Raw genomic sequence first — 26,994 nt, forward strand, 5'->3', positions numbered from 1 at the left:
GTATCCCTGCACTTACTCCAGGTTACACAGATACATGCATGGCTTAACATGTCGAGAGGAAGCAACTGATGGGCCGCAAACTTTTGCTTCTCATGATAGTATGTGCAGATGCAAGAGGTCCACAGAGAATGCTGACCAGTCATAATTATGCACCGGGTACTGGGACCAAATGCAAGAACGCTTCATTTAGTGGAACAGAACAGTTTAAAATAGTTTCATGAATGTGGAAGAACTGTGCAGATTGGAAAACATTCCCACTTTACCAGGTGCCTATATCTTGATTTTTGCACATACTTTAAAATGGCAGTGATTGGGTATTGGCTGTCACTGCAGTGGAACACCTTTTGTTCCATGCAACTGTAAACAGTTATATGTGCACTTAAATCAATGTAATTAAAACTTTACAAATATGACATAAAAAGCAGCTCCTTCATGATCTAAGACAAAAGTGGAAATAGCAAATGCTATAATAGCTATATGTTGGTAGGAAAATATATATAAAAAAAGTTTTAAAAAAATATAAAAAAAAAATGTTTTCATTAGTTTAAGTTATACTTGATGACAGGCAGAACTTATTAAACCTATTTGACATTATCCCTACGACCGCTTAAAATATTAATATAGGGGAAAGACAGTCCTAGTTACCTCCATAGTCTCAAAAAAAAAGAAAAAAAAGAAAAAAAAAAAAGAGTCATTTTATGGACAAGCACATTTTTATTTTAAAAAAATCCTTAGTTTTATACTCAATTTCTACTTTTAATGTTTCTTAAAGTTCTTATTTACTGCAGATAAAAAAAAAGAAGAATGTATGCAAGTATTTGCAAGGCTAAATTTTTCCGTACAGCGCCCGCAGGGAAGATGATATTTTGACATAACTTACAGGTCAGTGTGCTGTCTGGTTTGACGCACAAATAGCATTTTGGCAAGAATCTCTTACTTCATCCCATTCATGTATGTGCATGTATACTAAATAATATACTTTATGATAGCAAGGTAAATTTGGAAACCAAGCGACACTTTCTCTATCCTAAACCCTCCTCCTATCGGTTGCAAACAATAATATCAGAGCTCAGTTACATACTAGTGAAAATAAACTTCCATTAAACTGGACATGCCACCCCTACATTGGGCTTTTCTATATAGCAGTTTAATTTTATCCTACAGGTTAGAAGTGGCCACATTGTTTTTTGTTTGTTTTTTTAAATACAGGGCACTGTTGTCTAAACACAGTGGAGGCAGCTATTTTGTGGGTTGAACGAATATTCATGAAAATTCAGTCTTAGGAACCCATCATATGTTGAGGCACTTGGTTATTGATAGTCATAAGGCTCTGGTTGATGGAATGCATTTTCACAAATATTGGCCAAGCTCACAAAATAGCGGACCACATTGTGTATAGGTTATGTATGACCTTTAAACTACTAAAAATGTCTGCGGTCTCTCAAAAAAATGGCAAGCATAGTAAACGACGAGTCTGATATACAACTGGAAGAATTGTTTGATGTTTCAGGTGTGCTGGAAGACAGAAGAACTTTTTGATGGTCATAGGAGTGGTGAGAGAAATAGGTATTATGACCGTGCGACCGAGACTGGCTGAAATGTGTGCACCTAATGGGAAACAGACACTTCTGTGGTACACGTCAATAGGCTTAATTTAAAATCATAGTACAACAAATGTTTTCCTCTATCTGTGTAGTGTAAGTTAATAATTAGCTGCTAGTGTTATCTATAGCCAATAAGCTAGTGTTATCTATAGCCTGGCTGAGTGAATGAAACAAAAAATATCCCCCACTGCCATCTAAGGCTCCTGTAGATACACCATGTACCTACACACTCACACAGATCCAAATCAATAGCATGTTACATTGAAATTTTATCGTTTGAACACCGAGGGCCTGAGTCATTAAGGAGAAAACATAAAAAAAGGAGTAACTTTGCACCTGGGCAAAACCATGTTGCATTGGAGGGGGGCGGTAAATTTAAAATGTGGGGACAGAGTTATAGTTGGGGTAGGACATGTCCTAGATCAGCTTTAAATTTCAGTGTAAACAGACAGTTATCAAGTATCTGTGTGCTACATGAAAAAACAGCCAGTATTTAACTTATGTGCAAAATAATAAACTTATTTGCACCCCTTGCACTGTAACATGGTTTGTCCCGAAGAGCATTAATACCCCATTCATACTGCACCAAAATCCCGGGTTTTTCCCGGGTCTTGGTGCAGTATGAATGGTACAAGTCAAAAATCCCGGGTCTAAAACCCGGGTCTTCAACCCGGGATTTATCGAGGGGTAATTCCCGGGTCGGACCCGGGATGCCTGCACTATGAATGGTGCAACCCAGGTTTTTCAACCCGGGTTGCACAGAAAACAAGATGATTGGCTGTCTGCCTGTCTCTGGAGGATTTAAAGCAGGAGAATACAAAGAATGTATATGAAAAGAAGGGCAGTTTACAGAAATTTTATTAATGGTTATTACATACATAAATATACCATTGGGTATACATGATTGGAGATATATAGAGAAGGCATACCATCACTATTGTACTTTTATTTATATATATATATATATATATATATATATATATATATATATATATATATATATATATATATATATATATATATATATATAAATCATGCTAATAGATAGAGTATATTTCCCTTTAAAGGTTACTTGTCCTGATTAAAGTGCAGTGCTGTGTATTTATTTGGGTGTCTGATGTAGCTGATATCCCACATTACAGAGGTACAAAGTCTGGGAAATACTAGTTGTGTGAAAGGAAGCAAAGTTCAGGTTTTTCTGCCAGGATTTAAACACTGGAGCAGCATCCAGTCTTCATTTTTCAGCCAATGAAAACTGCTCTGGTGATGACTCCCACAAATTGCCAGGGCAGACTTGTGCAGTATGAATGGGGTCAACCCGGGAAATTCCCGGGTCCGAGGTGCAGTATGAATGGTGTTTCTGAGCTGGGACGCTTCGAGCCCCTGCAAAAACCCGGCTTGAAAAACCCAGGATATTGCCGGGGCTGCAGTATGAAAGTGGCATTACTTTTTTTTGGCCTTACTTTCCTTAGTGACTCAGGCCCCGAGTGTGCAACACTATCCTATTTTGTACAGCATAACATATTTTCTCAATATTGTGTCTCTTTAAATTAAGTGCAAGGATCATTACATACCTGGTCCCATATAAGTATTACATGAGAATTGATTATTTAACTTTTTTTTGTTTTGGGCCTGGAAAGTACTTAAGTATGTATGCTGCAGAAAATGTAAATTATATATTAGTCACACACAGTACAGATGAACTAACAAGCAAAAGACAGACCTATAGCCATATACAACAAGCATTGGGAAATGGAGTGTCTCTCCAAGCCACCCTCCCCCGTCTAGCTGCAACACACACACAGTGCGCGGAGGATAAAGGGGACACGAGAGCCCCCAAACAGTAGATATATAAAGTATGTGGCAGACTGTGTGATAAATGCTGTACTACCGGGAATCCATCACTCACACGGATATTCCGCTTACGTTCAGTGCGTTACACAAGTCCCTTTGCAAGTGAAACCTTCAGACAAACATCAAACCTCGTTGAACAAGTGAAATCTGAGCCCAGAAACCATTGTTTAAAATACTTTAATTCACAGAAATAGATCGGATTCTACTATACAATCAGGAAATGTGCAGGTTGTAAATGCCATATTGGCCGTTTTATCTTCATCTCTACTTCTTTTTATGGAAAAACTTAGGAAGGAACTGGAGAAGGAGGAGCATGGACTAAAATATATTTATATATTTATATATACACAAGTGAAAATTCTACCAACCACTTCACTAAAAGGATTTTTCCTACAATAAATTAGAAATGCTCTCGGGACGAGAACAGGTTCCCCCCATACACTACAGAACAATGACGCAAGATCGGTGTATTGGACACAGGTAGAAATTTGTTATACAGAGGGAATCCCCAGAAACGTAGAGCCCTTCCACACGTTCAGAAACACATATTTAGCCTAAATTGCAGTGCTATCAATACGCGTGTGAATAGGTTTATACGCATATTGAAAGACATTTTTTATTGTTCGGCAGGGTAAGTGCTGAAATCCTACTTTTACAAGGACGAGAGTTTCAAAGTCTACGTTCTTACTTTGCATTGTCAGACGTGGGAATGTTTACCTGTTACAGCTAATGCGTATCATTTACAATGTAAAAACACATGTTTATACACGTGTGAAAGGGTTCTTAGAAGGCTTAGAGTTTTATTTACATACAGCAAAATCCAGTACATGTCGGACATACAGAGACAGGCCACAATGTGTGCAATATCTATGGAATAATTCACACCCTGCTGTAAGTGATATGGACATCACAAGTCACAGTTCTGTGACCATATAAAAGAATACAGGTTACAGCAATCCAACTTCTCATCTCCTGTAGGGGCTGCTGACATCAGAACCAATTCTAAGCGATGATATCAGAACTCACTGTTTTATAGTCATTTTATTGATAAATACATATATTAATATCACTTGTGTGTTCTACAGAACCTCTCTCACAGACCTCTGCACATACAGAGGCTATGCAGACGTCGGAGGGCATACACACACACACTCACACTCACGGATACATATGTAAGTACTTTCTTTTTCTCAACAAAATAAATTGTAAAGGAAAATTCGGGTCCAGACAGGATTCATCAGACATGCGGAGCGGAGGAGCAGAGGCCAACAGTAACACTCATCACAGATGGCGAAATCTACATGTCGTATTTTGTAGCAATTTTGCAATGTTGACAGACAAGTGTCTCTGTATGTACCAATTAGCTAAAAAAAAATACAAAACACCTTTTTTTTAATGCAGACAATGGGTGTAAAATCGATGTATTTTTTTTTTTGTTAAATACTCTGGGAAATGAAGGTTTACCTCTCACCTCTATAGATGCATATATAGCGATATGACTTGCTGCTAAATATATTTGTTTTACAGTCTCATGCTACATTGGTAGGATGCAGGGCAACCACATTTCAGGATTCATATTTAAATGTGTCGCCATACAAATATTTTAGAAGCCACGACTTCCAGATATTCTGTTCGTAACAATTAAAAAAGTGTGATCTATTATTTAGGTAAACTATATACAATGTATACTATGCTCACGTTAGAGATCCAATTTGCATAGCAAGCTTTAGTAAACACGAATAATCGGATTATTGAGAATAAAACCTCACATTGCCTTACATCGTTTTAACAAGACCTACATCACGATTACCATACAGCCGTGGAACTGCAACACCTGTCTTTATATTCACTGAATTTTCTGCGTGGCCGTTCCTAGGACGAAATATCATTTACTAGACATTATTTCTTTTTTACCCTATTAATGTTATGCAACTATACCCTGAACAGGTTGTTAGTAGTGATAAAATGCTTACGACACATTTGCTTTTTCCTTCATACAACGTGAGAGAGCAGGATAATAATGCAAAGGGACATGGGACATAACTGAGGACATTTGTCTGTTAACATTGCAGACGCCTTTCATTTTCTCTGTTTAAAAAGATTTAATATGTGCTACAGGACAGTGGTCACACAGTTCCAAACCTTGATGTTGCCAAGCAGAGTCATCACTGAAACGGCTAAAAGTATTTAGCAGAAAGCCTTCCTATATTCTATTTCCTAAGAAGTATATAAAGTACAGCAAGACCACTAGCATCGCTGTCAGCACTGTCAAAGCACACTATACTATTAGGCGTACACCAGACTATTCTCTTTATGCACTTGAGCCAATTATACAAATATCTCAGGATAGCAAAAGGCGTTACATCTGCGAGGAATTTTTTTTTTTTTTGCTAAAATCCCAAGTCTACGATTGACGAACGACCCTGGAAATGCTGATAAGAGGTTGTCACATAAATACACATCAGCAAGCTATTGAGATCAGTCGATGAGGAAGGAGTCTTTAAGACGGATTTTAAGGTACAAGAAACACGAAGCTTTAATATCTCCACAGCTTAAGCACATTGGGACTTCCTCTGCCTCCCAACCTGTCGCTCGGTCTTCTATCCCGCACAGTCCATCCACAACGCAGTTCTTTCTATCCCATAAGACAGAAGCAGTTTGTACAAGACATAAAAGGATATGTATTAAGAGTCAGCCAGAGGCTCCTTAGCAGATCCACACTATACTGATGTGCACAGAAGGTTGAAATAAAAAATAAAGATGTACATATATCTACCTATCTATCTATATATTTATATAAATATGTAGGGTTACTCCTCTGTTGGGGGAAAAGGGGGATATTTGCTAGCATGTGTGCAGTTTTACAAGTCTATGAGCTGATCCACCAGTAGAAGAGACCTGGTCATGTTTGGTAGGCTGGACTCAGAGTTCCCACTGCTGTTATTAGCGTGAGGACCTGGAAAGTGGGGGAGAGAGAGTGGTTCAGTATGTTGTCGAAAACAAGAGACAGCTAGAGCAGAAGGTGCAGGAGTGCAGGAAGGAAAGGGCAGACAGAGCAGCATCACATAAATGTTAGCCATTATATTGCAATTCAGTTCAGCGCTATGCAGAGCAGTCTATTCTGGCACACAGATTATTAAGGCATCATCAATTCATGATAAAATACATGTTCGGTTTTTATTTTTACAAATTTTGACACCTTTACCTGTACATACAGTTTAAGGCACGTCACTTCTAAAACTAGTATTTCCATGGCTTTGCAATGAGGCCATAATGAACATTTTTAAACTGAATGGTAGTGTTTAATTATAGAAAATTCTACACTCAGTGCCCACTGTATTAGGTACAACTTACTAGTACTGGGTAGGACTCCCCCCTTTGCACCCAGAATAGCTTGAATTCATCATGGCATTCTGGTTCATAGTGACATGCTGGCATCACACATTTGCTATAGATTTGTTGGCTCCAAATTCATGCTGCAACTCTCCTGTTCCACCATATCCCAAAGGTGCTCTATTGGACAGAGATCTGGTGACTGTGGAGGCCATTGGAGAACACTGAACTCATTGTCATGTTTGTGGAAGCAGCTTGAGAGGATGTGTGCTTTGGGGGATATGGCAGTTTATCCTGCTGGAAGTAGCCACTAGAAGATGTGTAGACTGTGGCCTAATGTATGCCCATACCTTTACACCACCACCAGCCTGCACCGATGACACAATACAGGATGGAATCATGAATTCATGTTGTTTACGCCGAGTTCTAACCCTACCATCTGCATGTCACAGCAGAGATTCATCAGACAAGGAGACGTTTTTCCAGTTTTCAACTGGTCAGTTTTGGTGAGCCTGTGACTACTGTAGTCTCAGTTTCCCGTTCATCGTTGACTTGAGATGAACCCATTGTGGTTGTCTGCTGCTGTAGCCCATCCACTTCAAGGTTCAACGTGCTGTGCATTCATAGATGGTCTTCTACTTACCACTGTTGTATCACCTGCTACTACTACAGTTACTGTCAACTTCTTGTTAGCTTGAACCAGTCTGGTCTTTCTCCTCTAACTTCTATCATTAAACAGGCATTTTTGCCCACAGAACTGACACTCACTGGTTGTTTGTTTTGCACACCAGTCTCTGTAAACTCTACAGACGATTGTGTGTTAAAATCCCAGGAGATCAGACATTTATAAAATACTCCGGCACCAACAATGATTCCATGGTCACTTAGATCCCATTTCTTCCCCATTCTGGTGTTTGGTCTGAACAGCAACTGAACCTCTTGACCGTGTCTGCAAGCTATTATGCACCGAGTTGCTGCAACATGATTGGTTGATTAGATATTTGCATTGTTGAGCAGGTGTACCTAAATAAAGCAGGCCTGACAAACCTGGGCTCTTCGTGTGTTGTAAAGCAACAAGCCCTAGCATCTTTTGCCAGTAGGTAGCCCGGCAACAGCTGGCAGTGCATGCTGGGACTTGTAATTTCACAACAACTGGAGAGCCACAGGGTACACAGGCCTGTAATAAAGTGTGCACTGAGTGTATGTTGCAGGACTTTTCCTGCTTTGTTTTGAACTGAATACATCACCTACAAAGTGGAGGCAGTCAGTGATGGTTCAGTCCACAACATGGCTGCCTTCACTATGTGCAGACATTGGGTCTAGTTTACACAATCTGGGGGCAATGTAATTGGGTGCCAAACCTCACACAGCCTGTAGGCTGTATAGTGCTCTTCATTATCTAAAAATATTTTTTTCATTAAAACCAAAATGAGTAGTTGATTAAATATGAAATGCCATTGTGTAACATTCACAAATATCTAGATAATCAACGCCAAACTCTAACAATATTTAAGATGTTTGAACACAAATTTAATCTCGTTAGCTAGGTGTTTGCACTAGTGCTCTCTCTAAATTTGATATGCACTGAATAATTGTTTCAACCGCAAATCAAAAGACTTCTACACCTTAAAGTGTATCCAACATCTGTACACAGTGGAGATACACATTTTGTAGGATATACATGTAAATCACGGCAGCATATTACTTCACTAGAGGCCAGTAACATCAATGAGCTACTCTGTGCCTCAGTATGGTTCTCAGTCAATAGACTGTATTATTATGAATATCAGCCCTCAAAATGGCTTCCTCCAATGTGTGTAAACTATGCTTTTTGTGTTTTATACTTGTGGATGTTACCAGTAGCCGTTTTATAGAAATCAACTTGCATTTTTGCTATTAAAAAGCTCAAAACAATCTGTGTGGAGAAAAGATAGCCGATTTGACACACAAAGCCGTACAATTGATTTCAGATGTTAAGGCGGCATTTAACCCCTTAAATGCCAGGGGGAAAGCCATCTGCGGTACTTGATTTGAAGCGAGCTAGACCATTAAGATCTTCATTGACCCCACTGATTATGTCCCTTCACTGTCTTACCTTGGGAATTTTTGGATACCAGTACCGGAATAGGATCAAATTCATCATCCGCCCTTTTTTCTGTATCATCCGGGATATCAAAGCCCGTTAGGAGGTTAGTATCGTCTGCAGCGTGCGGAGGAGAAAGAGAAGCGGGAAGCTCAGACAGCGAAGAGAGAAGGCTGTTAGCATTTTCACACACGAGCCAAGCAAGGGAGAGATGTCGGGGAACACTCAGGTTGTATGCAAAATAAACATTGGGGAATGACTAGGAGGGGGCGAGCGGAGGAGTGGAACCTCCCATAACCAGCTACTGTCTGATTAGCTCAGGTGTTTTAATAATTTATATACTAACACAACAATTTGAAAAATGCGACAAGGCCTCCTGACAATGTTAATGTGTCTATCTGCAGATGACTTTGTGATGGCGACAGCTCATTACAAAAATACATACACACATATTCCTCAGTGGTCCTTACTAAACAATACTTATACAATAACTCCTCTTTTAGGTCTCATACAAAGAATATAAACCAATGACTGTCTGTATGGCTGCAACAAATGCCCAGTGGAAGATTTACCATTAAGTCTAAATGACAAGATAATCTACCAGTTCCTCAGAAAGTTATTAGACAACAACACTAATAAGGTATTTGCTAGTTGATCTTCTGTTGTCAGATGATTGGTCTGATTTGCTGTGGGACAAGGAGAGCACTATCTACATCCCTGTAGCTAATTGTCACAAATATCTGTGGGTGCTATAAAACTAAAACTAATTTTATAGAAAAAAACAAAGAACAAAAAATAAAAAAATTCTAAACCACATATGTATAAATCAAATACATATATAAAAAGTGACACAGAATTGCATATAACCACATAATAACTTTATGGTCGCTAATACAAAAATAGAAAATGTAAGCTCACTTAAAAAAAAAAAAAAAGAAAAGAAAGAGATAAATTTAAATACTATAAAGTAATATAATCATATGAATATAGTTTATGTATTTAATATAAAATTGTATAGCCAGTAAAGTTATTGGAAAAAGTCTAACCTACAAAGACAGAGAGTAGCCTGGTATACGGTATATTGAAATGCTTACAAGAAGTACCGTACTGAATTCTTCCAGTAATACACAAAGAAAAACAACTAAACAACAATATGACAATACAAAATACGGCAGTGTAAAATGTGGGGTGTGTGCGTGTTTTGAGAGTATTTTAAATGTGGGGGACGGACTGTATTTTAAAGTAAACATTTAAGGATATAGACTGTGTAATATGGCACACCTCACACTATCATTTACCCTTTATTTTCTTTAACTAGAAAAATTAGTAATTAAAGTAGCACCAAGAAAACTGGCGTACACATACACCAATATAAAAGTAACCTTAGGCCAGTGATGGCTAACCTGTGACACTCCAGGTGTTGTGAAACTACAAGTCCCAGCATGCTCTGCCAGCTAACAGCTAGCTATCTACTGGTAAAGCATGCTGGGGCTTGTAGTTTCACAGCACCTGGAGTGTCACAGGTTAGCCATCACTGCCTTAGCCCCTTCAAGACAGGAGTTGGTTTTCCTCTCTATGACCAGGATCACTTTCATGACTTTGCTTTATATCAGTTTAGCTGGGAATGACTATTTTATTACTTATTATTTTATTTCGCATGATCAGTCAGATATATAAGGAACATTAACAGTAAAACTGTGTCAGGGACAGAGAAGAACATAAGTAATACAGTGATGAGACACAGGAAACATTGACAAAGGACTAATTTTTAGAGATTGACAAGCAATATTCACAAAATAGACAACAGAGATAAGAACGAGTGGGGGGGGGGGGGGGGAGACACACAGTAGTATGATGTGTATAAGGGGAGCACAGACAGTACAGGGATAGCCAAGTATACTGAGGGTGGGGTAAGTTTGGGTAGGCCGCACACAGGGTGTTACGGAAGTGTGGTGGGCAATAACGGGAAATTATTACGACTAGATCCAATGCAAATCTGCATCTGTTGGTTACTACAAAAGCAATTACCATTATATCTATGTCAGCATGGCTCTAATAATAATGCCTTGCACAGGAGGGCCAATTCAGCATTCCAAACAAAGTCTCCAGGCTTGCCAACCGGGAGGAAATCCCTACAGGCCTCACATGGTGACATCAATGAGATTTCCTGTGACAATGTGATAGCACTCTAGAGTTAGTGCAATATACAAACAGCATTCAGTTTTGAAAGCTGTATGTAAAGATTGTGGACATAGGTCAGAAATAAACAGCTACTGGCCCCATCGCTGTACCTGACAGTTGTCACAGACAGCCGCAGTCAGGGCATGGGACTTCTAATCAATCCTGATGTAATATGTTCCCTTTCCTAAGGCTAGGTAAACACTGAAGCGTTTTCGTCCAATAATTAGGCAAATCAGCCGACATACGACCGTTTGGTCATAAGTCAGGTTGGTGTTTATAGTGACACGATGGTCTGTAGTCGTGCCAAAGTGCCGATTGTCGGCTCATTTGGTTGGTCGTACTGTTCAAGATTTTTACAACCAATCCACCTAACGATCATGTAGTGTGTATAATTTTCCGATCGATCCACGACCAAGTTTCGATAAATCCTCAAGCTGCGACTCCTTTAGGGGCGTGTGTATGTTAATTTCTGATGCCTGTACCAGTCCCATGTGGTGTGGTGTCCACATGTATGTTTTTGGAGTGTGGGAGGAAACCCACGCAAACAGGGGGAAAACATACAAACTCCACACAGATAAAGCCATGGTTGGGAATTGAACTCATGACCACAGTGCCGTGAGGCAGAAGTACTAACCACTGAGCCACCGTGTCATAATTACAAACCTTTGTCAGTGTAGTCTTATAACAAACAAAGGTTTATTTATATGTGGATTATGTCTGCCTTTTTAATTATAGTTATGTGTCACTTGATTTTACACTCGATACACATTAATAAAAAGGTTAAATATGTGTATTACATTTGTCCTCCTGCATAATTAAATACATTTTTGTATATAACACACGTTTGTGTGTTTCCTATAGATGTGTATTTTATATATGCCTGGTTGCATATTAGTACACCTGTGCAAATTGTTCTGCATCTTGCATCTGTGTTCTGTAAAACCCTTTACATGTACATTTAGGATGTTTTATATTCGAACCTTTATTTACTTGTTAAAGCATATATTTGTAAAATACATAGAATATGTATTTCACACATTGTACATCCAACACATTTATTGCAGTTGAGAACTAATGTACAATGTACACGCGCTAGCGAATGTATGAAGAAAACGTGTTGCCTTTGCTTTTTTATGAGGTTTGGGGTGGTTGCTACTGAACATGCTCTGCCGCTTATTAAAATTTCTTGGGGACATCGTTACATAGTCGCTTCAGTGTGTACAAATTTCTAATCTTTGCTCACGACAATATGGCGGTGATAAGTCGCTGTCCGGACAGTCAGTGTTTCATTAATTGTCTAAAGCGTAACTAGTGTGTACACATTAATCGTCTGAGCGATCGGACCTTCGGTCGAAGGGAAAGGGTAACACGTTGGTCAGAAAATTCTTTAGTGTGTACCTAGCCTAAAGGCTAGTAGAGGACTGATGTTGACTTTCACATATGTTCTACTATTCGTAGTAAAAACGCCCACAAGTCGGATGTATGAACTAAGTTTCATGTAGAGCATACTGCTCTATTAAACATCTAGGGGTAAATGTATTAACGAACAATTTATTTAAACTCGCCACTATTCAGCGAGTTTGCAGTGAAAATTTAAAGCGGCAATGGCTTTAAAGGCAAAACAATGCCTTTAAAATCCATTGGCACTTTAAATTTTCACTGCAAACTCGCCGAATAGAGACAAGTAGAAAAAAATTTGTCAACTAATACATTTACCCCCTAGATGTTAATTACAGAATTCTTATGCACCAATTGACTACACTTTATTATCTAGCTCTGCCCACTTCCACACAAACACCCAAAGGAAGAAAAATAAAAACTAAACTCGATCACACACCGCTCAATATTCCTAGTCCATTAAAAACTCGCTCCATGTAACGGTGATCTATTTGTTAAAGCGATAAATGGGTAATGCACATTGATATATCAGGTTTACATGGAAGCCTGTGTTGGCTGAGAGAAGCCATAACTCACTCTCTCTGCTGTGTAAACCGGGAGCACAGTTCTATGTAAATGGAAATAGTCAGTGTTTATAATGGGAGATGTAGACAGGTACAAAAGGTTATTTACAGAAATAAATTCTGAAAAACTGGCATGTTTTGCCTTTTATACAGAGCTCCTCTGTGAAGTTCACACTTCATGGTTGAATATTTAAATATGTTCAGATTTTATTTCAGCTAACTAATGTGAATGGTGGACAATGACCCAAAAGTATCCATGTTTGGTATATACCACACCATCACAATGTTATATTCTTCCTTTCTTTCATCCAATCATCCTGGCAGGTATATATCATGAAGCACCAGCAGTTTGTATGCCCTATTTGTTACAGGTGAACGGCCATAAAACTTACCCTTTACCGATTCACAGCATTAGCAATCACCTGTTGTCTACATACATTGCAGACAGTCATATTGTCAGCTAAACCATTATTTATGATGATGCAAACATATTGCTTCCGTGGTGTTACTGAGGCGTGACATAGCTAATCAGATCAATAAGTCATTTCTGCCAAAAACATATACCATACCTAAATAGTTTCCTAAAAATAAAAAATAAATAAAAAAAAGACAATAACTGGCTTACATCCCTACATGTAAGTATCCAACTACCTCTAGAAAATAAAAATAAAAAAAAATATATATTTCAGAACCAAAATTACGTTCTCTGACGACTGAGTTTAATAAACAGCTATTGACTGAAAAAGATGATTGAATAAGTGCGGAAATATCGCCAATGTGATCACTGAATGTTATTGGGAATTACTTTTCCATACAACTGAGAGTTACTTTTAGGAGTGATGTAAAACTACCACCTCAGTACAAATAGACAGACAACAGATGAGCTCTGACTTTTGGGCTCTGAAGTTCTTACCACCCCACTGCAAGAAATGTAATAATGTATAAGGCCACCCAAATCTCTCACATTAACATTTACAGGAGACCTTCCTCCCATTCTAAACTTAATATAGATTTATGCAAATAAATCATGGAGTCATGATTGTTTAATATTTTATATATTATGTTTAGTTATAAATATTCAGCAGCAGATATAGTCCCTTTTAGTTTTGTGAACTGTGTGTTCGTAAAGCGTTTCTAAGAATAGATTTCTTTAAACTAATAAGAGGAAAGGCGTGTATAACAATGCTGATCACTAGAGGGAATGGTTAGTTTGACTGACAGCTGACCAACCAATGAAGAGGAAGAAGAGTCTTTATAAAGTATAGTCAATATCATCATTCCTATAGGAAGCGAAGTGGGCAGCGATCACATAACGGGAGGATTTCTGCGCTTATTGAAACATCTTTTTCGAGCGATAGCTACTTAATTGTGACTGCCTTTTGTCATTGATTTTAATCACATGGGAAAGGAGATCGATCAAATGACTTTTAAGAACATTTCATATCGACTGGTATATGGATGGTTTAAACACATTTGTGGACAGTGAGATTTAGTGAGCAGCTGCAAGTTTAAATGACTAATGTATCACTACTCTTAATGAATTCATGCTTTTTTTTTAAATCATTTATTCTACTTTTTACATTGTGATTTAATATTATGGCAGTTTTTATTTTAACAACATTTTTGGGACTGAATTATGTTAATATGTACAGTGCTATCTATGAGATACTATTAGACTTAATTTATAGACATTTCCTTTTATTAATATAGATTTAAGCTGCTGCTTGCAGATTAAATTAAATATTCATTAGAACTAAATTTTCTTAAGGGCCCATTATTTGGATGATTTCTTTATCGAAATATCTGGATTCACTATATTTTTTTCAAGTATTCGATACTTCATGGCTAATACAAGACCAATGTTCACATGTTTTAGGGAACAGAACTCACATGAGTATTGGTTCAGCATACAATATGAGCACTGATCCTGTGTTGGTCTTTTCAGAACTATTTAATGTAAATGGTAACCATCACTGATTTAGCATTTATAAACTCATGGATCACTAAACAGGTCAAACCAAGCTTTACGGACACACCCAGGACCGACAGATGAATGGTTGGAGGTGAAATGAAACAAATACAGTGTGACATCAGAGAGGTGCAGCTACCTTTTGCTTTACCTGAAGATGTTGGAGCAGAGAGAGTTACGGGTGCAAACTCGTCAAGGAGGTCAGCCGCGGGGTTAGACAGAATAGAGTAGTCAAGGAGAGAATCCTCCCCGGTAAGGGAGTCTGAAGATCCCAGTGTGCAGCATTAAAAAGACGGCAAAGTGTTAGTATGGAGCATGCATCAGTCTTGTATTCACACCTCTATAGGGCTCCACCTGAGGTGTGCCGCAATAAAGGACTATGGAGATTCCAAGGTCAGCAATTCCCCTGTTGCCCGTTGTAAACAACAATTGACAGAAAATTCAGCAGGACTGTTCCCATTTTCCAGGCCAGATAAATAATCCGTAGACCATCCCGCAGATATGCAATTATAGTAGCACTCCAAGAGCAGGCAAATAACTGCTAATGCAAACGTGTAGCCAAGCTAGTGAGAGGTCCTGCTGACACTTCTAGCAGTGGTAGTCGTACACTACAAGTCTACTGTATTACACTGAAGCCCAATCTGTCTAAATAACTCTTGGTATAAAACGGTCACCTTCTATAGACATAGTATGGGTAACATTTTGGAAAATGCAAGTCGATGTAATTCAAATATCACAACACCACAGTTACAGGAAAATTGCCAGAGCAGCACAATATTCACTTAGAAATTCAATAAGATACAGAAATAAAATATTAGTGTTACATTTCCTTTAAATGAGACACTGAAATGACTTATGTTTGGAAACTAATATTTGTAGGATTATTTGAGTTCAGTAAAACACGATTTTTCTTGTGTCTGACAGATGCTTTGTTCAAGTTGTTAAAAAGCCAAATGAAAACCACAATATTCCGGCACCAGTGTGACAGGATAATCACATCACTGCACTGTACCGAAGGGAAACCCTGTCCCATCCTCTACCTGACACTTAGGGCTAGATTTACTAGACTGCGGAAAAAGTGGAGATGTTGCCTATAGCAACCAATCAGATTCTAGCTGTCATTTGCTTAGTACATTATACAAAATGACAGCTAGAATCTGATTGGTTGCTATAGGCAACATCTCCACTTTTTTCAAACCTGCAGTTTAGTAAATATACCCCTTAGTCTGTGGCTTCCGAACTTGCTTCCATTCCCCCCTCCTCTTAGGACACTGCCCTCATCTACATAATAACACATGTGGACAGTTCACTGGCTCCCACAAGATCAACACAATCATATTCTGAAATCCCCTGTGCTGCTGTGTATTGTGCAATGACCAGCCCGGGTACATGTTGCCTTTCCTTCTCCCACTACAAAACTGAGGTCATCTCAACATGCAGTACATGATCAATGATACTAGAAACGTTCTCAGACCTTGGTCAAAAGGCACTTTGAATTCAGGTGCCGAGAGAGGATTAACCACTTGGCCATCTAATAAATCAGGGTGCTCTTGCTGACCCCGGTTGCCCCTTATCTACTAGAAATAGACTCAGAGATTATCCCCTCCTCTGGCAGTCGTTACCAATGAGTAAGTAGTTGGCTGGCATATCCACCAACAAAGATGGATCTTCTCCACGGTCTCCGTTTATGGGCTGTAAAGGTACACTTTGATGATGGCTAACATCAACCAAGTGACCTCTTTACAGGTCCACCTCCAATGGACACTATCCTGTACACTGTAGTGAGTACACCAGACAATTCATATTTAAAAACATTAAACAATATCCCAGTTGTTGAGAATACAGATTTTTGTACAAAAATGCCCACCACCAACCTGTGCGATTTGACGCAATGGAGTCTGCCTGTGACACTAGACGCTGGGGCGCAGGAGGCTCCAGCCCAGGGATGAGGCTCTCCACCACAGGCTCTGCTTTCCCTTGTGTGGTGAAGATAGATGGAAGCGAAGGCCACCAAGGAGCACAGGAGGACATGGGAGCAGTAGACAGGACAGAATGGAGGAAAACAGAAATGAAAGACATAAGAAAAGTCCAAAAGCAGTAGAGGACCAGTGTCAATAGCCATGATATTAACACTAGGTGCAATCAGCAGTTAACACCTTACATTATCACCTAACAAGGTTTGCACCATATACCAGGTCAGCAGCTGTGAATTAGAAACTCCAGCTTCATGGCTGTACATCTTAGGCTAACTGTGGCTCTTCAGCTGACATGGAACAATACCCAGCAGCTGAGACTTGTACCTGCACAACAGCTAGAAAGCCACAGATCGTCTACTGTATAATATACCTCAAAGTGAATTTAATAAGTAGCAATACTATACTGTTCTCAATACTTATATATTAGAATACTAAAATCGTGTCCACAGATCATTGTAATCCAAGAATTGAATCCATCTATACTAAGCTGTGACCTGCCACACACACACATTATATATATGTATATGTATATGTATATATATATATATATATATATATATATATATATATATATATATATAACAGTTAAAGTAAATTAAACATGCTATTATTCTAATTACATTTTGTTAACAGATGGGTTGGGAAAATAGAATATAAAAATATTTTGTGGGAAGAACAACTTTTCTGCATACGTCTATTTCTAAACTAAACTAAAACGGTCTATGGAAGAAGAAAAAAAACATAGCAAAACAAAACAACAACAAAAAAACCACACACACTAAATTGAGTGATATATAAACTCAAGGTTTAGGTCTGGACCAATGAACCGGTCTGCTACTTATTTGCTGTAGTGAATGAGCTTTACTGTAAATATTAAACATCTATATGAGGGTTCAGTTAATAACACGTGTACAACGCACTGTACACCTGAAATTAATCCTTACAGCTGGTGGATTATAGTTTATTACAGGATCAATTAGTTTGGTAATGTCTACAAAATATTTTAGAATTATATTCCAAATAACGAACATGTTCATGACTGAAATTATTTGGCAGAAATGATCCTTCTCTTCAAAGATCAACTTCTTTTTTTCTTTTATAAGTATCTACATAAAATCCCTTAATTAAAAGAACATTGGATGCAACTCGTACAGCATTATGCATGTAGTCAATGTATTATGTGAGCATGTAGTTAGGGGTAGGTTATTCCTTGTAATATATGAACTGTTACAACAAAATATTGATGATGTCACTGCTCTCCAATTATAGTTTCCAGTGTCTTTAGTCTCTGATTATCAAACTAAGCAAGTCTACCGGTTGCTTACACAAAGTAGAGGCAGCCATTTTGTAGGTGGAGACAACATTCATGAGAGGGGAGACTATGACATCACTGAATAGGATGAACTCTTATGGAAATTGTTGCAGGCCACAAAAAGGTTGTCTCTGTTGTATGTAGTCAATGGGTAAACTGTACGGTCATTCATACAGCGTATAGCATTCAGTCCCATCTCTCAGTGTTTACCATTCACAGTTGTGGAGGTGCTCCCAAAGGGGTCTACCAGCTGTACAAGGTGAGGAAGCAGAAGCTGGGGTTCCGGCGATTTGAGACCCTCAATCAATTTCTCTGGGTCAAGCAGGAGGAAAAAGATAACAGGAAGGTGGGAAGATAAAAAAAAAAAGAAAAGAAAAAAAGAACATTTCATGAGGGGCAAGGAGACAGCATGCATGTGACAGGCAGGAACACTGCTGTGGATGGCAGGTGAAGAGTCTGGCTCACTTAGGGGCAGTAGAACCATACACCCAGGGAATTGGAACTCCCTACACAGTATTACATTCCTTGCCCTATGATGTCCGGCGGCTCGTCACAGGGAATAGTATTCCCCTACTGACTAATAGCTTGGTACAGCCGTTTGCAGAGAACCACTGGGTGAACTGGTTGAGGTAGGTGTAATGATGCTCAAATGACTGTATTCTCAGCTTTCTGACATGTAATGAATATGTAATGAAGTGGGGAGTTAATAATATTACTTTTTAACAGAGCTGCAGTGGCATTGTTCATCTCCGAAATGTAAAAAGCAACCAGATATCCAAATTTAGAAGACATTAGTCAAACTAATAATAACCAATATCTGTCACGTTGGTCTAGGTTAATAACAGTACAGTATAAATGGCTCTTATTGTAAGATCTGTTTGCGCTGACTTCATGGTGATGTGAAAGCAATGCCCAAAAATGTAATGAAAACTCATCACATTGATTTCCGTCTGAATAAATTGATTACATAAATGCTCTTCCCAGCAGTACACAAGTAATGTCTAATGTGGTTGTTCTCTTTGAACAACCTCTTCTTAATTAAACCTTCAAGCTACGTAGGCCAATTAAACCCAAGCAGAAGTTTTACTGGCAACTCACTTCGTAAACACTCCAGGATAAATAAATAAATAAATATATATATATAATAAACCAAAAACTAAAAGAAAACCTGGCGCTACAATTGCCTTCACACGTTGAAAGTGAGCAACCGCCTGCAGCTGTAAGAGGATGGTGCTCACATCCCCAGGGAATAAATAATAAACATAAGGATATACAGCGCTGGGAGGAGCTTCACTTAAGTGTATATCAATTGGTATATTCTCAATCAATGAATGAAACAGATACATCCAAAGTTAAAAGTAAAAAATATACAATTTAATAACAAAAAAATAATCAAACGAATCCCAAATCACATAGGTACTACTATGAATCGTGCAATGTACCAGAGATGGAAAACAACATTATAAATAGAATTCCTTTAAATGCATGTAAGATTTCTGAGCAATAACCTCCGTTCTCTATCAGCTGTTACACGTCTCACTGCTCAGTCAGTAGTTTAACTCCATTTGGGACATATACTGGATTGGACATCTAAGCTCTACACACCATTGTCAAGTAATACTGCAGTATTATCCATTTTCTATTTAGAATGTTGTTTTCCATCTCTCGTACATTGCACGATTCATAGTAGTATCTATGTGATTTGGTGTTTTATTTATTTTTTTATTTTTTTTGTTATTAAATTGTATATTTTTTACTTTTAGCCTTGGATGTATCTGTTTCATTCATTGATTGAGAATATACCAATTGATATACACTTTAGTGAAGCTCCTCCCAGCGCTGTATATATATATATTATAGGCTAGGATTCCTTTAAATGCATTACAAATCATCCTGTAATGTGACATGCTCTCATGCTAGACAGTACAGCTATGGGATCCATAATCCAAAATGCTAGGAATTCACGGCGCAAAATAACAGCCAGTCACCATCCTAAGGGCCAGCCAATGGCTAGTGTAAGGAATCTAAAGCTGGTTTAGTGACATTACCCGCAATGTACACACACACAAATATAATAATGTACTAGACTACAATATAAACCTGTCTGACATAACTAGGATGCCACCTAAAAAAAAAACAAAAACAAAAAAACAAAAAAAAGCACAAACCCAGGAATTTAAGATTTTCTGGATTTGGGATTTTTCCGTAATCCGGAACACTATGCCTAAAATCCTTGAAAAAAAAAAAAAATATGATTCTTTCCCCACACTGCCCCTGTTCTAAGGAAATTATTTAGCAGGGCTCCTCACAGTGACGGTAAGAGGAGACATTAGTGATTATATCTTTGTGAATGAAAGCCATTTCTGCAGCAGAAAAACTTATCCATAGCATAGCCGAAAATGGTAACAGTGTAAAGACAAAACACACAGAAATGGGAAATGGTTCAGTAAGGTATGAAACATATCCCCTGGGGCACCAGCCCTGTCCTCCTCACTGTGTTTTTACCTGGAGTGTCAGACAGAGGAAGAGGTAAGAAGGGGTCTGGCGTTTTGTGCAGTGGAGGGCTGGGATCCTGCCCCTGCACGTCTACAGGTTTATCCACAGCTGGGCACAAGAAAGAAGATAAACAGAGAAAAAAAACAAACAGGAGAGGAGAAAAAGGCAAGTGAGAAGACAGATGTAAAACTACAGACTCAAGATCCACCTTCACCATAAATTGTACAGGCAATGTGCAGAGTTCTAACTACTTGTGTCAGTGGGTCTTCTAAACTATCAGAAGTGACTGAATAATGTGCAATCAAGGTTCCATTTTTACTTCTGGAACTACAGTCCTATAATTATCATTTTCCAAAACAGTTATCTGGGAATGTCACAGAATCTATAGACCTTTCCAAACATGTTTAAATATTTTCCTAAATGAGACTAAGGGACATTTGCTTGCCAAGTTAGAGATTAATGTACCTGTAATGGGATAAATATATCCTTAAAACATGGATGTCCTAGCAGATTGAGAATTACAAATAGTAATCCTTTGCCAGCTGACCACTTATTTTATAAGGGATTAATAATCACCTGCTCCACTGGAAAACAGAGACGGTCCAAAGGCATCGGCCTGAGACACAGCAGGGGGTGCTGGGAAACCAGACAGCAGGTCCTCAGCTGAGCTGCTTAGTTGCTCTGAAGGTTTGCCTAATGGGAAGGTAGTAGCAGAGGAGACTGTAGGTGATAAGCCCTGTCCAGTCCTATCAGCCTAAGGTGTTATTTTCTTAATTTTATCATGGAACTAAAGATGAAAAACTAACATATTTCAAAAAACTCCCTGTAAAAAGCGACAGCGATAAGTGTGCAATCCAACCAGACTTATATTGAGTTCTGTACCATTATCCCTTGCAGACTGTAGGCAGCCATGGTTATGTCTTTCAAAGTAGGCGATTATTATTATTAATAGACATTAATATTACTGCTGGCATGTTACTTTTCATATACTGTATTATTTAGTAGCTATTACTGTTGTACATACTGATGAGCATTACTACTGCTGCTGTACATCCTATTTGTAACCTGTCCTCCGCCACCCTATCCCCCCCCCTCCCCGGGGATCCTGTCCTCCCGCCACCCTATCCCCCCCCCTCCTCGGGGATCCTGTCCTCCGCCACCCTGTCCCCCCCCTCCCCGGGGATCCTGTCCTCCGCCACCCTGTCCCCCCCCTCCCCGGGGATCCTGTCCTCCTCCACCCTATCCCCCCCCCCCCTCCCCGGGGATCCTGTCCTCCGCCACCCTCTTCTCTTGCCTCCCCTGGGATTTTGTTGCCTGTCACTCTTTCATCTGTCTTCAAAACTTAACATTTTATGAACATTTTATTTTTCTATGGTATATTTCATATACAATGAAAATCCCCAATTTTTTTTGCATGTGAAAGGTAAATGCCTAATCCCTGTCCACTCTCCCCCATCCCCCCAAAAAAACTGACTGAAGATCAGAGACATGAAATACACATGATCTAAAAACCCAACTGTAACATTATTAAAGAAACACATTCTTACTGTCTCCTAGCTTAGCAAAATCTTTATTGAGAAGTTCCTCTGCAGTGAGTTTAGAGAAATTATCATCATCAAATGGGTTCCAGCCAGAGGACTCTGGTGGATTGTGGACATTCTGCTGTGAAGTCCTTGGTGAGCCAGAGGGGGTTGTTGTAGCTGACCTTAGAGACGCAAAGACAATAAGGGTTCAAATTATTAAACCTATTAAACCGAGCCAGAGCTAAATAGATTTTAAAAAGAAATTCAAAACACTGGAGGCTCCATATGTTTTGTCAGTGTGTCACCTAATAGGCAGTCTACAGGGCAAAATATTTTCAGAAGTTACAACTAAACACAAAGGGTCTGATTCAGAGTGGAAGAGTAGAGTCACACACAAGTGTATGTGTATGTACGTCGTATTCAGAGTTGAAGATACGTCCAGGTCTGAGTGAGTAGCACATGTGTTCGCTTGACAATAGACACAGCCCTCAGACACTTGTCCAACAAAATGCAAACATGTACAAAAACCTTTTCTGTGTTGTGAGCACAATTACTATGAAGCATCATTTAAACTTGAATAACCTAGCGAATACAGCAGTAACAACTTACCAAATGCGTACAACACGCTCGGCAAATCCTAATCTATGGCCAAGCGACTACTAAAGTCTCAATAAGTGTCTGTGAATCTCTTGCAAACTTCTAATTAAAACCAATTTGCTAGTTCAGTGTTCGCCGTCATCATCATCATCTGCCACTTACACCTGACCCTGACCACTCGCAAATAAAGCCGTTTATTCAGCTGTATCTGCAACTACGCTCCAGTCTGAATCCGTACTCAATTGTTCAAACACAACTTTTCCATTCCGCAGTTGTGTATGTTCACATACTGAGCAGCGCAAGCAAACAGTTCCGCTACTCAAACAGGCGTACGTTTCACTCCGAATCAGGTCCCGAGTGTATAACATCAAGTGCATATGACTGATTGGGGCCAAAACGCTGCTGTATCGAAAGCCAGATAATCATTACTGGTACCTGAGACAAATCTATTTTATGTACACGCACTTTGATTTATTGAGGTTGGCCTCTGCTGCTGCTGCCTGGAGAAGTTGTGTAGATTTACTAGCAGGCACTCCAAAGACTGCGCTGTGTGTGACATCACTCAGGATCCTCCGGTGTCCTCCACGCTGGGTCTTAGGAGAGGAGGGGGGAGTGAGGGAGCCCAGCTTAGGACCTGCCGTGGGCTGCGCTTTCTGGGAGGCTCTAATTGGAGCTTGTATCTGTAACACATGGGAAATTGTTGTCAGCAGCCGAGAGGAACTTACACAGGAGAAAGTCCTATTTTCACCTTCCCTTCCCAACCTAAACTGTAAAGCAATGTTTGATTTAGTACTGACAAAATATTATTGCCAACATTTGACTTTAGAAAGTATTTATCAGGCAACTCCTTTTACCATTTCATCCCCTGCAATTTCTCAATCTTCAGGGTGAGGGATCAGAGTGAATAACTTTTCTCACTGTTTGGTTTAAAACGCAGACATTGGCAAGATGAGGCAAAAGAGGGGACGGGCGTGAAGTGTCTTGTGTACTCCCAGCCCAATAAAGATCAACAGGATGGAGTCAGATACACTCTGTTAGATAGGGTACCTAGAAAACTATTAGACCTAATATATGGATTATAACTGCAAAACACACTTGACCACTGGACTTCTCTTTTAAGGGTTTAACTAATATCCATAAGAATGCAGACTATCAATAAAGTGACCCAGCGATGTCACTGGCTGCATACTCACAGAGGTTGGCTCAGCCCACACAAGGGAAGCACAATGCATAAGGACCTATTGAAAACACACTTGGAACGTAGGTATTCCAGATAAATTCATCATATTGTGACTTCTGCAGTAGGAAGAAATATACAATGGGACAACCATTTAGAACGACCTATGCTGCCAGCAGTACTTACCCCCTGGTCCTGGGCAACAGGTAACTGCACAGTGGCCGGCAAGGCTTGTGGCTGGGTAGGTAAAGACGCTTGCAATGGGGCCACTACTTTTTGCTGCATTGCTGCCTGTTGAGCCAGGAGCTGCTGCTGCTGTAGGTAGTAGGCTTGGAGGATCTGCTGCTGCTGCATGGCCTGTATCTGTGCGGAACAGAGACACACAAACACTTATCACACTTCACACCGTGCATATGTGTAGGAAAACACACAGAAAGTAACTCATGGAACCACAACTAGGTTTATAAATCATTCATTGAGAAATATTACCAATATACAAGAATAGGTGAATTTAAAAATGCGGGGTTAAAGTAAATATAACTGAACTTCATAAGAATACATATTGGTTGATTGTGTTATAATGTTATTACGCTGCTTTCTTTGTATCTATAGTATCTTGCCACTGTCAACAATATTTTAGGGCAGCTAAAATACAAGATGATCCTGTACAAGCATACATGTCAAATGACACCAATCTGGACATCACCCAAGACATTCAACATTTCTACAAACACTTATTATGCAGCTGAGTGCAGCTATTGTTCTCCATCATCAGCCTTCCGTGTCCTTAGACAGACTTATTAAAGAAAAAGTCTGCTGTGCATAGAGAATATGCTCCCCCTATGATCACAACCATAACGCTAACAAGTTCCTGAAACATACACTCCTAAGCAGCCATTTCCCAGACACCACTTGCAACAGATGTAGTAACTTGGTAATATTATAAACCACTAGAAGTAAACCCTACATACAGAGTACACCTGTGCATGTAGTGCTATTTTCCGTCTACACACAATACTGACCTGTTGCGCTTGCAGCATTTGCTGCTGATACAATGCAGCTGCCTGTTGCTGCTGTATTTGCTGTTTGAGATAAAGCTGCTGCTGCTGTTGTGGATGAGGCGCAGGCTGCGCAGTTGGCGCCGTCGGGGTCTGCATTGGAACGGCATTCTGCGGGGCCGTAGTCACTGGGGTGGCGGGCTGTGGGGTAGGCGGAGCCGGCTTAGGTTGCTGTTGGGGCTGAGATACTGGTTTTGCGGTGGGCTGCACTGCGGCAGGGGCCGTGGGCTGAATGCCAGCAGGTACTCCTACAAGAACCATGTCAATTGTTAGAACTGAACTTACTGTAACATTGTAGAGTAGAGAAAACCAGTCTATGCAGAAAAAATCTGGTATTAATTAGGTAGAGCAGGCCTGTCCAACCTGCTGCCCTCCAGATGTTGTGAAACTACAAGCCCCAGCATGCTTTGCCAGTAGACAACCTGTTGATAGCTGGAAGGGCATGCTGGGACTTGTAGTTTCACAACATCTGGAGGGCAGCAGGTTGGACAGGCCTGAGGTAGAGCATACTCAGTTCAACAATATATTACATTAAGTTTGCACTGCACTACGTCATTATAGATTGCCTATGTTACATGTGCTCAGTGATGAGCACTGCTGCACTTTGGTGTGTTATTCGGATTTGGTCAGATCACTTTCTCACATATTTATAAGTCTTGTGTATTGCCTGTTACACATTACCACTAAACTCCAAAATTTACATTTTCAGATGTGAAGCATGAAGCTAAAATACATTATTCAGCATTTACCTGACATTCCAACGCAGCTCTGTTAAAAAGTAATGTATTACCTCCCCAGTCCATTACAGACACAGCTGAAGCTCCTCCCACATCATTTATGGGATCTGAAGCAGGACAAAAAGCCTGAGCCCACAGTCATTATGTTGTGGCTGTTATGGCATTACATATCCTTTGTATGACTCCACCTAAACGGTTATGTTACAGAAGCACCTCCGTCCTTATATAGTAACCTGCTGCAGAGGAGCTAGCTGCAAACTCTTATGTTGTTATCTCCGGTATGTTCTTTAATGTCTTATTCTAAGATCAACACAGTTTTAATCGATGGTGTAGAATAATCTGCCTAGAAGACATGAAAAGCTCTGCATTTGTAAATAGGGACCTTTGTACAGATCATGCGTTCATGCATGACCAAACAATCTGTTCCTTTTGAGAGCCCAGAGTAACATTGGGGCCAACAAACCTGGCGTGGAAGTAGCTGGCTGCACCGTGGGCCTTTTCCTGGGTGTTAGAGCTGGCTGAATTGGAAGCATCCCGGGGCTCGGCTGAGTCTGACCAGCTTTGGGCCTCTGGCGAGGAGCAATTGAGGTTTCAGTTGTTGGAACAGGATCTGTTAGCCTGCAAAACGGGACAATAGAAAGTCACAATCACTGCTATTCAAAGGGTTTTACTACGCAACTACATTCTATGGGCAGCACACTGGGGTGTGTGTGTGTGCACGCTTGAGAATTTAGATTGCAAGCTCCAATGGGGCAGGAAGAATGTAAATGACTACATATCCTCTGTACAACACCAAGTGATATGATTGGCACTATATAAACAATTATAATTATATTATAAAATATATAGCAACCATTTTAAAACTACCATCCACACATTATCCACACTTTTCTACATCATTATTAAAACAAAGGACATGTACTGACCAAGTCCGCAGCAGATTGCACTGCATGTGGGACTCACCTGGCCTTTGGTTGGGATTTCTTGGCGGCAGCTTCTCCTGCTTTCACTGGCTCAGGTAGCTTTGCAGGGATGGTAGATTCCTGGGAGAAGAAGGCAAAAGTGAGCAATGCAGATTCTACTCACACTCAGACTGATTACAGGTAGACAATGGAGCCATTCAACATTGTTGC

General features: G+C 39.6%; 1 protein-coding gene across 10 annotated transcripts in view; it reads right to left on the minus strand.

Moving 5' to 3' along the window:
- Positions 1-26,994, minus strand: part of AAK1 (AP2 associated kinase 1) — a 75,692-nt gene that overhangs the window by 4,455 nt on the left and 44,243 nt on the right. For 2 of the 10 annotated variants that reach the window (XM_075207405.1, XM_075207404.1), the window contains exons 10-19: positions 26,825-26,904; positions 26,325-26,479; positions 25,089-25,372; positions 24,253-24,429; positions 23,355-23,569; positions 22,317-22,474; positions 21,346-21,462; positions 20,779-20,877; positions 18,484-18,585; positions 16,860-16,961 (exon numbers count right to left, since the gene is read on the minus strand). In XM_075207405.1, the coding sequence (XP_075063506.1) occupies positions 16,860-16,961; positions 18,484-18,585; positions 20,779-20,877; positions 21,346-21,462; positions 22,317-22,474; positions 23,355-23,569; positions 24,253-24,429; positions 25,089-25,372; positions 26,325-26,479; positions 26,825-26,904 (1,489 nt within the window). Of the gene's footprint in view, positions 1-3,619; positions 6,415-8,886; positions 8,992-15,124; positions 15,248-16,859; positions 16,962-18,483; positions 18,586-20,778; positions 20,878-21,345; positions 21,463-22,316; positions 22,475-23,354; positions 23,570-24,252; positions 24,430-25,088; positions 25,373-26,324; positions 26,480-26,824; positions 26,905-26,994 lie in introns of those variants that run through there. The other 8 variants (XM_075207410.1, XM_075207409.1, XM_075207411.1 and 5 more) reach the window with 8 other exon arrangements.

The sequence above is a fragment of the Mixophyes fleayi genome, chromosome 4, assembly GCF_038048845.1.
Source record: "Mixophyes fleayi isolate aMixFle1 chromosome 4, aMixFle1.hap1, whole genome shotgun sequence".
Lineage (NCBI taxonomy): Eukaryota > Metazoa > Chordata > Amphibia > Anura > Limnodynastidae > Mixophyes > Mixophyes fleayi.